We start from the raw sequence: 14076 nt of genomic DNA on the forward strand, positions 1-14076 counted from the left end.
GAAATATACTTATCATATAATTTTGATCAATTTTCAAAGAGTTTTCCAAAACAAATTATGCACCTCCCAGCCTTCCTAAGTTACTCTGCAAACAAATTATCTCATAATGGCTGAAATACGGTTCGAGGCTATAGCTGGTTAGTTTTCCACCTATTCTTTCTCAGTCACTTGAGTCATAGTTCCTACAGCAATGTCCCAATTTCCTTCATTGCTGTTTAAGACACATTACTTAAGCATCCGAACATCTTAAATCGGTAATAATTAAGTACAGTTCTAAGTTACCGGGGATGACTTCCCCCATCAAGAAAATCTGTGAGCTCTGTGAGACTGATTTGGCTAATGCAGCAGTTTCCCTATTTATTCAGCTGTCTACCCATCCTATTCATAAGCAGAATGATACTTCATTACCACCTGGAAATTACAGAGTACCTTCTTGAATGTCAAAGAACAGGACATGGTCGGCTCAACAATTATGGAACCATACCCGGAGGCTAGCTGTGGCTTTTCAACGCGTCTTCCTTTGCAGCTACCCACCCAGGAAAGAGTAAAAGATAAACTAAGGCGAGGCAGCGTCAGTTTCACGGCAACCTTCCGTACAGGGAACATGAGAGGCAATTTTACTAACCCTTGACAGAACTAGAATTTGCACAATTTTGTCTCCCTGATAACAATTACATAAGGAAGACAGAGCAGGCGATCTCATCCAAGTGTTGCCGTGAGGAACTGTGACTCTAGGGGTGGCTCAGATCCACAATCTAGGATAAATTTATTCGGTCCTCTTCCACAATACCATGCATGAGGTTGCAAGGACAACCCCAGGCCAGGTACAAACCCAGGACTAGAACTGAAACTATTTCTCCTCCTATAATGTGGGTATGTCTCTTAAGCTTTAAGTGCTTCAGTTTTTACATCAGCAAAAAGAGACTCCTCCCTTATCCCTGCCCCTAGCCCCCCAGGAAATCTCCTCCTGACAAGGATATTAAAAGCACAAACACAGATGAATCACTGCATTCATCACATGAGATGAGGTACAGAAATCCAACCATCACATTTTCCTTTTGTTTCTAAGAGGTCACAATTTTTTAAATGAATGAACTGACTTCTATTAAGAACCTAGGAAGGACACGGGGTGCTTAGCCAACTGAGTTATTTTTCTGGAATTTACTCCCTAAAAGTGGGTCAATTCATTTGAAGCTTTGATCTGTTTAGGCCTTTAGTTCCCTGAAGTGTTTTTACTAAGTGGGAGTATCTGGAATCTCAAGGCATTAAAATGCCGCCTTCCCAAAGGGCCTAATTTATTCTCAGGGTTTACTCACATCACCAGGACAAATGGGCTAAGCCATATTGTAATCTCATTAGGAAGAGTATCACAGCCTTGCAGACCTTCAGCTGGAGTCATACCCAAAGCCACTATGTATCAAAAGACGGGGGAAACGAACAAAAAAAAAATTTTTGTCTTATGCTTCCTAGACCCAGCCAGTAATATTTTATCCATGACTCAGCCATCTATATGTCATCCCTAATTAAGGACAGGATATAAAGTTCTCTAAGTATAGCATCAAAGAAAGCTGAGCATTTACCTCTAACAAACACATAAATGGAACCGCTCAAGCCGCCTTCATTGGTGCACGTGTAATTGCCTGTATTTGTGGCCTCTGCTTTCTTGGTGATCCATTCTGGGTATGTTTTCTCTCTCAATTGACCCAGAGTCTCAAAAGTCCACTTGACAAATCCTGGGTCGGTGCATAATAGCCTAATCTCATCGCCGACACTGACAATTAACTCTGATTTTGCTGGATGGATGGATGGTGGAGACAGTGCCCCTGGACTCACAGATGGTTGAGAAGAGCCTGCCAAGAAAAATGAAAATCGTGTTGAATGTGATCTTTTTCTTAGGCGAAATAAGGATTTCTTCCAATATTGATTTCCATCTTCTGTGTACTCGACAATAAAAATAGGACAAAGCTGCCCAGCTATTTATGGGGAGAGAGTTCTTTTTAAAGTTTCTCAAGTTCATCTAGAAAATTAAGTTATTTTCTGCAACCCTCAATTAATCCTGAGGGTCACCCTTGGTATGCAAGCCAAGACTTGCTGGATGCCATGGCCTTCTCTGGGTTAAACACACAGCGGGGTCAAGTTTCCACTCTGAACACGGGCCATTGCAATGACACTGACATGCTGACACCCAGTCTAGAAACAACAAAAACAAAATCTTGCACTATTAAAAAAAAAAACTACTGGGCTGTCACTCTTTAAGCAAAATGTACATGATCATGATTAACTTGGCTTTTTCTTAAAACTTTGTGAATTCAGTTATTTCTATGCAATTCTCCTTATATGGTGATGGTCATCAAAAAAGGACTATCTGTAAGTTTCAAATAATAAGGCAGAAAATGAAAATCTTATTTTAATGGTCAGATCATGAGATTTCCTGGCCTACGTTGGGTTGCGGCCTGATCAACCTAATGCCTAGAGAGGTTTCCTACATAGGAAACTAGTTTAAAGATATAAACTATAGACTCCGAATATGAAACTTGAACCTTAGAAAATTCACAGCAGCCAACTCATTCATTCATTTGTGCACGCATGCATCTGTAGCATGAAGGCAAGTATCTGTTCATTACTTGTGATCTACAAAAGCATTGTTAGGTGCTGGGAGAAAATCCACATAAATGGGACACACGGTCCTTACACTTCCAGAGCTTAAAGTACACAGTGTTCGATGTCAGAATAATGAAACAAAGATACAAGGTTTAGCTTTAGGCTAAAGAAAAAGAAGTGGGCTGGAGTTTCACAGTATCAGAAGAGGAGAAAGAAAAGACAGACACGTACCAGAGATACATACCACGGAGACACTCATGCACAGTGAGATACCAGAGGTCAGCTAGATGCAGGGAAACCAGTGAAAAGCTCTGGTCCTAAGGTAGGCAGAAGCCACAGAACCCACAGCGAGGATCTGAGACGAAAAGAGGAAGATGTGACACCGCCAGAGGAAGAGCACATTAGTGGCTAGAGTGCCATGAAAAATGCAAAAGGTTGACTCACATGTGACCTGGGTGAGACGGGCTGGGGCACCAGGAGAACAGAGCTCCCTGGGGGGCTTTCAGCCACTTCTGCAGGATCATGGGGGGAATGGTTCCTGTGCCTGGGATTTGTGCCCCCTGCACACATACCAGGTCAGAGACAGAACTGACGTGGGTTATAAAGGAGGAGCAAAAGCCATCGCCATCCAAGCCAGGTAGAGGAAGGGGTGGCAGCAGGAGTAGGCCATACCAGGAGCCTCTCCACAAGTTCAGGGCAGAGATGGAGATAGAAAGGGAGGGTCAGAAAGGGACAGGGACGGGAGAAGCAAGAGACCTGCTCCCAGGTGCTACCTGGGCGGTAGATGGACTCCTCACCTGACAACCCGAAATTCCGATGGTGGAGCAAGAGTTATACCTGTGAAGTTAAAAGACACGAACAAATAATCCAAGGAAAGGGTTTGTAGACAAAAGAGGAACACAACGAGTACCGATCTTACCAGCTAAGGGTGGGTAGGAAAGAGTCAAAAGACATTTCTGAAAATGAGACCACCAGAAAGGAAGGGGAGAGGCTAAAGAGGCAAGGCAGGCAACACACAAAAGGTTTCAAAGAGAAGGTGGGTGGGTCCCAGGGCAGAGGCTGAGCAAGGTCAAAGGGAATGAACCAAGCCTCCCCAGACTTGGTTAGAAAGACACCACAGGAAATCCAATTTCAATTGAGTGGGAATTTCTGTTGGCTTCAAGGTTAAAGGCTGCAAGTGTAGACCTCTTCTTAGAGAGCTGTGGCAGGAGAAAGCACAGAAGAAATAGATCTGTAGTCAAACAAGGTTAAAAGTTAAAAAAAAAAAAAAAAAATAGGAGGCCTGCTGGCATTTGAAGATGGAAGAAACAGAATCCATGGAGAGGGACAGACCAAAGGTGCTCTAAAGAAGGGAAGAAGTTGCCCCTTGAAGGTGTGTATAAATGACCATTCCCAGTTCCACTTTGTTAACCCAGACAAATATTTCATCTGGGCACCTTCCAACCACGGCATCAATTGAAGCTCCATGATGTCATGCAAAGTACACCCCCAGATCAGAAGATGCTCAGCAGCCCTGATTCACAGAAGATTAACAGTAAGTTCAACCATAATCACCAAATGTTACTGAGCACCCAATATCAAAAAAAACAAACAACCCAATCCAAAACTGGGCAGAAGACCTAAATAGACGTTTCTCCAAAGAAGACATACAGATGGCCAAGAAGCATATGAATGGATGCTCAACATCACTAATCATTAGAGAAATGCAAATCAAAACCACAATGAGGAATCACCTCACACCAGTCAGAATGGCCATCATCAAAAAATCTACAAACAATACATGCCGGAGAGGATGTGGAGAAAAGGGAACCCTCCTGCACTGCTGGCGGGAATGTAAATTGATACAGCCACTATGGAGAACAGTACGGAGGTTCCTTAAAAAGCTAAAAATAGAATTACCATATGACCCAGCAATCCCACTACCCGGCATATACCCCGAGAAAACCATAATTCAAAAAGAGTCATGTACCACAATGTTCATTGCAGCTCTATTTACAATAGCCAGGACATGGAAGCAACCTCAGTGTCCATTGACAGATGAATGGATAAAGAAGATGTAGCACATATATATATAATGGAATATTACTCAGCCATGAAAAGAAACAAAATTGAGTTATTTGTAGTGAGGTGGACAGACCTAGAGTCTGTCATACAGGGTGAAGTAAGTCAGAAAGAGAAGAACAAATATCGTATGCTAATAACACATATATATGGAATCTAAAAAAAAAAAAAAAAAGATTCTGAAGAACCTAGGGGCAGGACACGAAGAAAGACGCAGACATAGAGAATGGACTTGAGGACACGGGGAGGGGGAAGGGTAAGCTGGGATGAAGTGAGAGTGGCATGGACTTATATACACTACCAAATGTAAAATAGATATAGCTAGTGGGAAGCAGCCGCATAGCACAGGGAGATCAGCTCGGTGCTTTGTGACCCCTTAGAGGGGTGGGATAGGGAGGGTGGAAGGGAGATGCAAGAGAGAGGAGATATGGGGATATATGTACACGTTTAGCTGATTCACTTTGTTATACAGCAGAAACAAACACAACACTGTAAAGCAATTATACTCCAATAAAGATGTTTAAAAAAAAAAATGTTACTGAGCACCAACAATATGAGAAGTGCTATGGACGAGACTGTGAGCCCACTAGGCTGAGTATCTAAATGAAGGAGCCAGAATGTGGGAATGAAGTGGTTAGGATTATTTTTAAAGTCATACAGTGCATTAAATAATGAAAATGGGCACAGCGGTAAATGGAGACGCTATTATTTCAATTATTTATCCCCTTTATAAAAGGAATACTTCCGGGAATTCCCTGGCAGTCCAGTGGTTAAGACTTGGTGCTTTCCCTGCTGTGGGCCTGGGTTCAATCCCTGGTCGGGGAACTAAGATCCCACAAGCCACGTGGCACGGCCAAAAAAAAAAAAAAGGAGTACTTCCTAGTCCATATGAGCGACGTTGACAGTAAACTGATTGCAAAAATTCTCAAGGATTTATATTGCAATATATTTCAATCAATTCAATCTTCTCATGAGTGGGTCTTAAGGGCATATGCAGATACTACAACCTGGCTGAATAAATACTGTTGACTTCTGGAGACCTGCCACCCCAACGTAGGCAAGGCTTGGCTGTGTGACCTAAGGCAGGCCACTCGAGCTTTCTGTGCCCAAGTTTCCACATCTGGAAAATGATGATAGAAATACCCTCATTTCACAGAGTTCTAATGCAAATCAAATGCGATAAATACACACAAGGAGCTTAACACAGGACTGGGCAGTTTGTAATAAATGCTAGTTATTACAGTGAAGCAATAAAGCATCCTAGGTAAGAGCTCTCATTTTTTTTGAGGTCTCTAAAATTTTTTTGAATTTATTTTATTGAAGTATAGTTGATTTACAATGTTGTGTTAATTTCTGCTATAAGTGATTCAGTTATACACATATATATTCTTTCTCATATTCTTTTCCATTATGGTTTATCACAGGATGTTGAAATTACAGTTCCCTGTGCTATATGGTAGGACCTTGTTGTTTATCCATCCTATATATAATAGGCTGCATCTGCTAATCCCAAACTCCCACTCCATCCCTTCCCCTTGGCAACCACAAGTCTGTTCTCTATGCCTGTGAGTCTGTTTTTGTTTCGTAGATGAGTTCATTTGTGTCATATTTTAGATTCCACATACAAGTGATATCATATGGTATTTGCCTTTCTCATTCTGACTTACTTCAGTTAGTATGATAATCTCTAGAGATAAGACTGTACAGATTTGCATCCTGGCTCTGCCACTTACTAAGTGTGTGATCCTTAGGCAAGTTACCAATCATCTCTGCCTCGGTTTCCTCATCGTGAAAGTAGGGACAGTAACAGCACCTGTTCATAAAGCTGTTATGTAAAGCACTCAGAATTGTGCTCAGGAACATAGAAAACACATAATAAATACGAGACACAATTATTCTAAAAACAGAATCTCTTATCTTCCCTCCAATCACTTCTGACTTACTTCCTATGGATGTGAATGGGTCCATCATTTCCCAAGCAGATTTCTGCCTGACTTCGCCCTCCTTGGCAGTAAAATCATAGCTATCTTTCCACAGAGCCTCTGCCACACATCCTTGTATGCCTTTCCACTCCTGCTGTCCCACCCCAGACTAGCCATTTACAGTGTCATGGAGAGAACATCCTCTCCTGAAAAATCTCCATGCCTCCAGCCTCCACTCACCCCACCCCCAAATCATCCAACCTCATAACCCTGAGACCCATCAGCCTAAAACACCACTTTTTCAACAACCCCACTCCCAGCCTCAAAACCCCTAACAGAGGAAGCAGCAGCTAACACTGACATCACGTGCGGCTTACAAAGCATTTTCACAGGATTAATTTCTAGCTGTTTCCTCTGGACCCAACCTGCCTCTCCAGTCAGACAGACCCTTAGGCTAAGGACGCTGCAAACACGCTTCAGTCCTTGCTATGCCCATCTCTCTGCCCATGTCCCCAGGGCACAGCTACTCCACCAATTCACCTCTTTGTCATACGGAAAGCCCTGTCTTCACGGCTGTTGTTCCCTAACCACTCCAGGTCGTGATCACCTGTCCCCACTAAATCCCTCTAACATGTTCAGCCCCATCACCCATTTGGCTTCTACTGCTGTTACCACAGTGGTCTACATCTATATCTTACCTTCTCTACCTACTGCAAGGTCTTAGGGCTCTCAGGGTAAGGATCCTAAATTGTACTTTTTTCCCTAGCATAGTCATAAAAAAGATTCCCTTCAATCCCTGAACATATAAAAGATTGGAGGAAGGGCAGGTTCCAAAACACCCAGCTCCTGTAACAGATGCTAACAGTCTTCCGACCAATCCCCAAAAGAGCACAACTGTCTATTCCATTGCTCCACTAAGAAAAGGGAGTGGCTTAATTCATCCATTAAAACTACTATGGATACCTCCAAATTTGATATCATTAGTTTGCACTTTACTTCTAGAGTTTTAAAAAATAAATTTTTTAAATATTCCCCACCAGAAACATTCAGGGTTTTATTTTCAAAATAAATGATAAGTTCAACCCTCAAACTCATACTATAAAATGAAAATAGAGCTTATATCAGAGTGGGGCTGTGGATATTATTCTCTTGTCTCCAAACTATAATGCTCTCACAAGAAAAAAAAAACAAACTAGAGATTCCTGTTAAAACATATATATATGTGTGTGTATACGTATATATACAAACACAGACATATATACACACATACTTTTATTATATTTAAAAAGCAATACCAATAATTTATTCCAACTGACCTTTGAAATTGCTCTGGAATCACACATTTTGAAATATATCAGGTACATAGCAAGTTCTCAACAAACGTTTGTTGAATTGGGTTTTATCTATATCAGGACCCTTTGCATTTGAACATATACTTCCCTAATTATGTTTGGCTAATAAAAATATCAAGAGTTGCTTTCTGTTTCCTGAACACATGTTAATTAATGAGCCCCCCAAAAAATGATAGATGGCAAAACCCACCATTCTGGGGACCAAGTACTATAATGAATCATGGCTCTGGGCTAGGAACTCCAGGACCTATTCAGCAAATACTTATCCCAGGTACCTTGCTAAGTGCTGGACCTAGGAAACAGTCCTTGCTCTCAAGAAGCACAAATAAGGAGGAAAAGGGCACTTATGAACAGTCAACAATGCAAGATTTTAACAATAGTTCAAGATAAATACCAACATACCCTCTGTAACCTCTTTCTAGTGTAAAATTCAACCATATCCAAAAGAATTGAAATCAGGATGCAAACAGATACTTGCACACCAACGTTCATAGCTGCATTATTCACAATAGCCAGAAGGTGGAAAAACCCAGTTGTCCATCGACAGATGAATGGATAAACAAAATGTGGTATATACATAAAACAAAATATTATTCAGCCATAAAAAGGAATGAAATTCTGACATATGCTACAACATGGATGAACTTTGAAAACATTATGTTAAGTGAAATAAGCCAGACACAAAAGGATAAATACTGTATGATTACACTTATATGAGGTATCAAGAATAGGCAAATTCATAGAGACAGAAAGTAGAATAGAGGTTACCAAGGGCTAGGGAGAGGGAGGAATGGAGGGTTATTGTTTAATGGGTTTCTGTCCGGGATGATTAAAAAAAAAGTCCTGGAAATGGATATGGTGATGGTTGCACAACATTGTGAATGTACTTTAATGGCACTGAATTAGACACTTTTAAATGGTATGCTTTATATTATGTATATTTTACCACAATTTTTTTTAAAAACTAAAGTTTTTTAAAAATCAGTAATTCTTCAAGGCACGGGGGAAGCCTCAAATTTTCTCAGCTACCTGGGCTCTTTCTTATCTGACCACTCTGACCTCTAGTAGTAGCCTCTGTGGGCCCCCCAAGTTTATCTTAAATCACAGCGTTAAAAAATTAATCACTGTTATTATTTTTATTTGTTCCACACAGCTGTGTTTGAGGGCTTGAACACCAGCTCTCTTTCTTCCCAGCTCTCTACTACCTTATACAGAGTAGTCATGCATGGCAGAAGCCTCTTTTAGCGCTCTGGGCTGAATAAGCTAGAAATTTTAAACCACACTGACTACTGCCCAAGAGACTTGAACGCTCAAGGCTACTAGAGTTCTTCTCCTGTACATCTTTGCTCTTCTCCTCACACTATCTGAGTCCTTTGGTTTTATTCTCAAACCTGTTTATGGAAGTTGGACTTGATATTATATTATATATAAGTACATGTTATGAAAATTGATGAAATATGAGCGTGTGTGAGTGTGTGTGTGTGTGTTTGGGGAAAGCTGTTGATTCTCTGATAACTAAGCAACACTCTATAAGGTGGCTCAACTGAAAAAACCCTACAGGTTCTTCAAGTTAAATGTGGGTGAAACATTAGAAGACTGGGGGAGGGTCTCCACTTCACAAACACGGGGGGGGGGGGGGGAGTCTGCATTCTGACTGTCTCACAGGCACTACGTTTAAAGAAACTGAAATTAGAAACTGCAGGCCTTATATTGTGGGTGTGGTGTATGGGGAAGACAGCAGCTCAGACTGCCTGAGAACTCCCATCCGTCAACCCAAACTCAAAGAAAAAGTTCTGTTTCTCCATCAAAAAGAACAAAGCCATCCATCTTTCTTTTCTTAAGTGAAATAAACCATTCAAGGTAGACCTGTATTTTTTGTGACCTGTGGCTTAAAAGACTCGAGTCCAGAGTGGGCTTCTACAGTACAAGCTTCTTAATGACCTGTGTAAGTCGGGGCGACTGGCTTGAGCACAGGTTGCTCCCCAACCACCTTCAGCAGTGGTTGGACCATGTCAACTGTTAATCAATCTGGAGTCTCAACTTGTCCTCCTAAGGTCTTTATACCCTTCACAAATGTCTAAAGCTGCAAAGACTGAATTTATAGCTGGGGTTAAAAGTAAGGAAGTTATTTCAAAACCTTCTCCTCTTTGGACACACATATAAGGAACCAGGCAAAATAATGGCAGGGAAGAAAACCCACATAGAGAGGCCTATTCTAGTTTTGGGGAAGTAGAGCTGTGAATAAGGCAAAGCTCAAAGCTCCACTGTAGTTCAGCTCCTCTCTGGTTCACATACTGTTCAACCACAATTTGTAATAAAAGGGCTAATGATTTGTATATCCTACTGTTTCTGACACACTTTTATATTCCCATAGGAGTAAACTGGATAAAAATCAAGATGGAAGGATCGTAGTAATTGCCCACAACACCCATGAGGCTTTTGAAAACAAGTAGATGATACTGCAAATAGAATAAAGCTGGGGTTGGGGGTATGAGCTCAGTGAAAACCACACAAGTCCTTAAAAATGCTCTTGCCCAGCGACAGGGAGAGTGTGAATCCACTCCGGATCCCCACGCAAATTGGAGGAAGCCACGCCATGGAGGATCCAGCATGGCCCCCATTCCACTGTGGTGAGGCCACGCCACCAGAACCATTAAGACATCTTTCATGTCAACATGCATCTATTGCATAATTATTACCATGGTAGTGAACCAGATGCTGATGAGGAACTCAGCCTTGTGTAGGAGACAAATCTAATACAAATGAAACAAAAATACTGAGAGGTCACAAACAGGTCCCAAGACTCAAAGGAAGCAGCTATCATTCTGCCCAAAAGGATCACGAAAAGCTCCAGGGGGAGGGGCCTTGAGAGCTAAGCCAGGAAGTCTTTGTCTGTGTGTTTGCATGTGCCCGTGTCTGTATGTGTATTCGAGGAAAAGCTCATCCTATGAGGATCCCATCCCACCCACCCCCACCCCCCAAACTGTGAGCTCTCAGAATCCAAAGCCAGGTCTGTAGCCATCACTAGCCTCAAAGGCCTCACAGGGCATCAGGAATACAGCATGTGCTCACTAAGTGCACAGCGAAGGAATGACTACGTATAGGAAATGCAGAGGTGCAGGATATGGGAAGATAATCTGAGACATCATCTTACAGAGCAGTGCTTTCCTCATCTAGGGTGTTTGCTAACAGTCTTCTTGAAGGTCACTTTCACTCAGTGACAAATAACAGTAAACATCTTTTTATATTATAATACATAGCATAAAATAGAAAGAAAAAAATCAAACGCATTTTTTTCAGGGGGAAAACATGAGCTTTCAAAGAAACTGAACTGCCTCACGACTACATACTCACAAACACACCACCCAAATCCCGACCATCTCCAACCTTTAAAAGCACCTCCACGGACAAGTTTGAGAACAGTCCTAAATGGATCACTTGAATTCCAATTCACAATTGAACACTTTCCAAAGGATTTTCTGGGTAAGAGAAAAGCTCAGATATATCTTTAATCTTATAACATAGAGATTTAAAGTACTCAACTGAATAGAACTCACTGCTAAAATCTACTCAGGTGTAGACATGAGATAAACAATAGGTAATTGACACAGTCTCCTCACCATCCTTTAAGTCTCTCACTGTAATACCCCTATGTTCGGGGCCTGAAAAAAACAATTCCTTGGTACAATGCAAATTTGTATTTAGCTTCTAAAAATAAAATTCCTCTCTGCATGCCAGGTCTTGGTACTACATTAGGTCCAGGATATTTAGTGATTATACAAAATCTGTTTCCATATTCGAGACAGCTTAGGGTTTCAAGCAGTGGCAACAGACCATTATAAAATGATCAGCCATTTGAAAGTCAGTTTAAAATCACAAAATATCAATAACAAAGACATCCTGCAGCACAGTCTTTTTTTTAAAAAAGCAGCTCCTTAAGCATATTTCAATGTTGGTGTAAAGATTATGAACTAATTGACAGAAGGGAACCGAAGGACAGAGAAAGAAAAACTGGAGCGTTAGTCATTAGTGGCAAAGAGAGGGGGCTCAGTAACAAAGCCAGCACTTCAGAAACGTGTCTTCACGGATGCAATGGTAATTAAGCTCCTACCATTCGGCCTGGGTCGGGCTGAGGACCAGGAATACAGAGCAGGGCATGACAGCCCAGCGGGGAAGCTGAACTCACACGCATAGTGACCATACAATGAAGCAAGAGCAGACAAAAAGGGCAACAGAGCGTGTGGGCAAGAAGAGGGGTCAAGGGACTTCCCTGGTGGCGCAGTGGTTGAGAATCTGCCTGCCAATGCAGGGGGCACGGGTTCGAGCCCTGGTCCGGGAAGATCCCACATGCCATGGAGCAACTAAGCCCGTGCGCCGCAACTACTGAGCTTGCGCTCTAGAGCCCACGAGCCACAACTACTGAGCCCACGAGCCACAACTACTTAGCCCTTGTGCCACAACTACTGAAGCCCACGTGCCTAGAGCCCGTGCTCTGAAACAAGAGAAGCCACCGCAATGAGAAGCCCGCGCACCGCAACGAAGAGTAGTCCCCGCTCACCTCAATTAGAGAAAGCCTGCGTGCAGCAACGAAGACCCAACGCAGCCAAAAATAAATAAATTAAAAAAAAAAAAAAAAAAAGAGGGGTCAGAAAGGATTCCTAGAGCTCAGATTAAAAAATGGGTGTGACCTGGTCAGACTGCAGGCACAAGATGGTCTATCGAGTTGGGGAACCGCAGGAGCAAATGTCACAGAACTAGCAAGACGCATGCTTAGAAGTCAGGTGTCACTCAAAATCCCTGCAGCATCAAGGTGTGAGGCCAGAGACCCAGTAGGGTCTTTGTCATGGTAAGGAGGTGAGCCTGCCCAGATGGGGAGCTACTGGTGTGTGTTTTGGGGGGACCCCTCTGGGAGCAGTGAAGGATAGTACTGACAGAACAGGACTAGAGACAAGGACAGCTAGGAGACTAGATCCAGACAGGAGCTGATGAGAACATAAGCCAGAGGTATGGGACGGACAGGAGAGGTGGGTGTTTACTGGGTGAGTACGGGGCCTCGGCATGGGCGGATCTAGGCAGTAAGGAAGCAAGAGGAAGGAAAGAAGACACCCCTGTTTTTGGCTTACACCTATGAGAAGATGGGGTGCCAACAGACTGGAGGGGGAAAAACTGATTTAGAGGCATTTGGATCAGCAGGTGGCAGCTGGAAGGTTCTGCAAATTGATGGGGGCGGGGGCAGCAGGGGAGGTCAGGGCCACAGACATATTCACCAGCACACAGGGGGTGGTATCCCGGGGTGCCCATAAAATCATCCAGGGAGGGAGTGGAGAGTGCAAAGAACAGAGGGGCCGAGAAGGAAATGACAAGGCCCGAGGTGGCTACAGTAGGGTGGAGATGGTGATGACTCGACTGGTAAGAGAGAACCAGGAAATTCCAGGCTAGAGGGTGCGGAGGGACTTCTAGAAGGATGCTAGAACCTTGGAGGACATGGCAGCAGGCGGGGGAACAGAAATGGACAGAGAACCAGCCCTCAAGTCTTCAGCACAAAGGACTGGTCACTGGCAGTAGGGAGGAGGGATGGAGAGTCATGGAACCTATATCACTCATTTGCAACCCTGGCTGCCCACGAGAACCCAATCCTGCCAGAATCTCTGACAGTACTGCAGGCCTGGGATGTGGGAGAAGAGGAGCCTTGACTGCACGTCAAGGAGAGGAGGGGGAGGAGAGGAGGGGAGGGAGGAGGGGGCAAGGGGAGGAGGGGGAAGAGCAGGAGGGAGGACTCCTGACAGTGAGCAGGAAGGCAGTAGCTGATGGGGAAATGGAAGACATGGAAGCTGCCAGAGGTCTCGCATGAAAAGGTGGGGGGATGAGTATCCAAGGGGGCAGGCAGCCAGGGAGGACAGCAAAGGAAGGAAGGAATGGGAATCAGGGACACAGAGCAGTGACCAGCCGAGAAGACCACGACACAAGACTGGCTGGAGAGGCCTAGGCGGCTACTGCCTGACCTCAAGGGCTGATGAACGTGGCCATGAGGTGACTGAGGCGGGGTAAAAACACTATTTTTAAGCCCCTCTTTCTTTGAACACGCTCTTTTCCGAAAAATATCTGTGGCACAAAGGAGCTGTGCTACCACATGTGGGTCC

At 43.3% G+C, this 14076-nt stretch overlaps 1 protein-coding gene across 2 annotated transcripts in view; it reads right to left on the reverse strand.

Annotated features, from left to right (window-relative positions):
- The window catches only part of KIT (KIT proto-oncogene, receptor tyrosine kinase), an 84396-nt gene that overhangs the window by 46249 nt on the left and 24071 nt on the right, over window positions 1–14076 (reverse strand). For both annotated transcript variants that reach the window (XM_059922981.1, XM_059922980.1), the window contains exon 2: window positions 1581–1850. In XM_059922981.1, the coding sequence (XP_059778964.1) occupies window positions 1581–1850 (270 nt within the window). The remainder of the gene's footprint in view (window positions 1–1580; window positions 1851–14076) is intronic.

The sequence above is a fragment of the Balaenoptera ricei genome, chromosome 5 (genome assembly GCF_028023285.1).
Source record: "Balaenoptera ricei isolate mBalRic1 chromosome 5, mBalRic1.hap2, whole genome shotgun sequence".
Classification (NCBI taxonomy): Eukaryota; Metazoa; Chordata; class Mammalia; order Artiodactyla; family Balaenopteridae; genus Balaenoptera; species Balaenoptera ricei.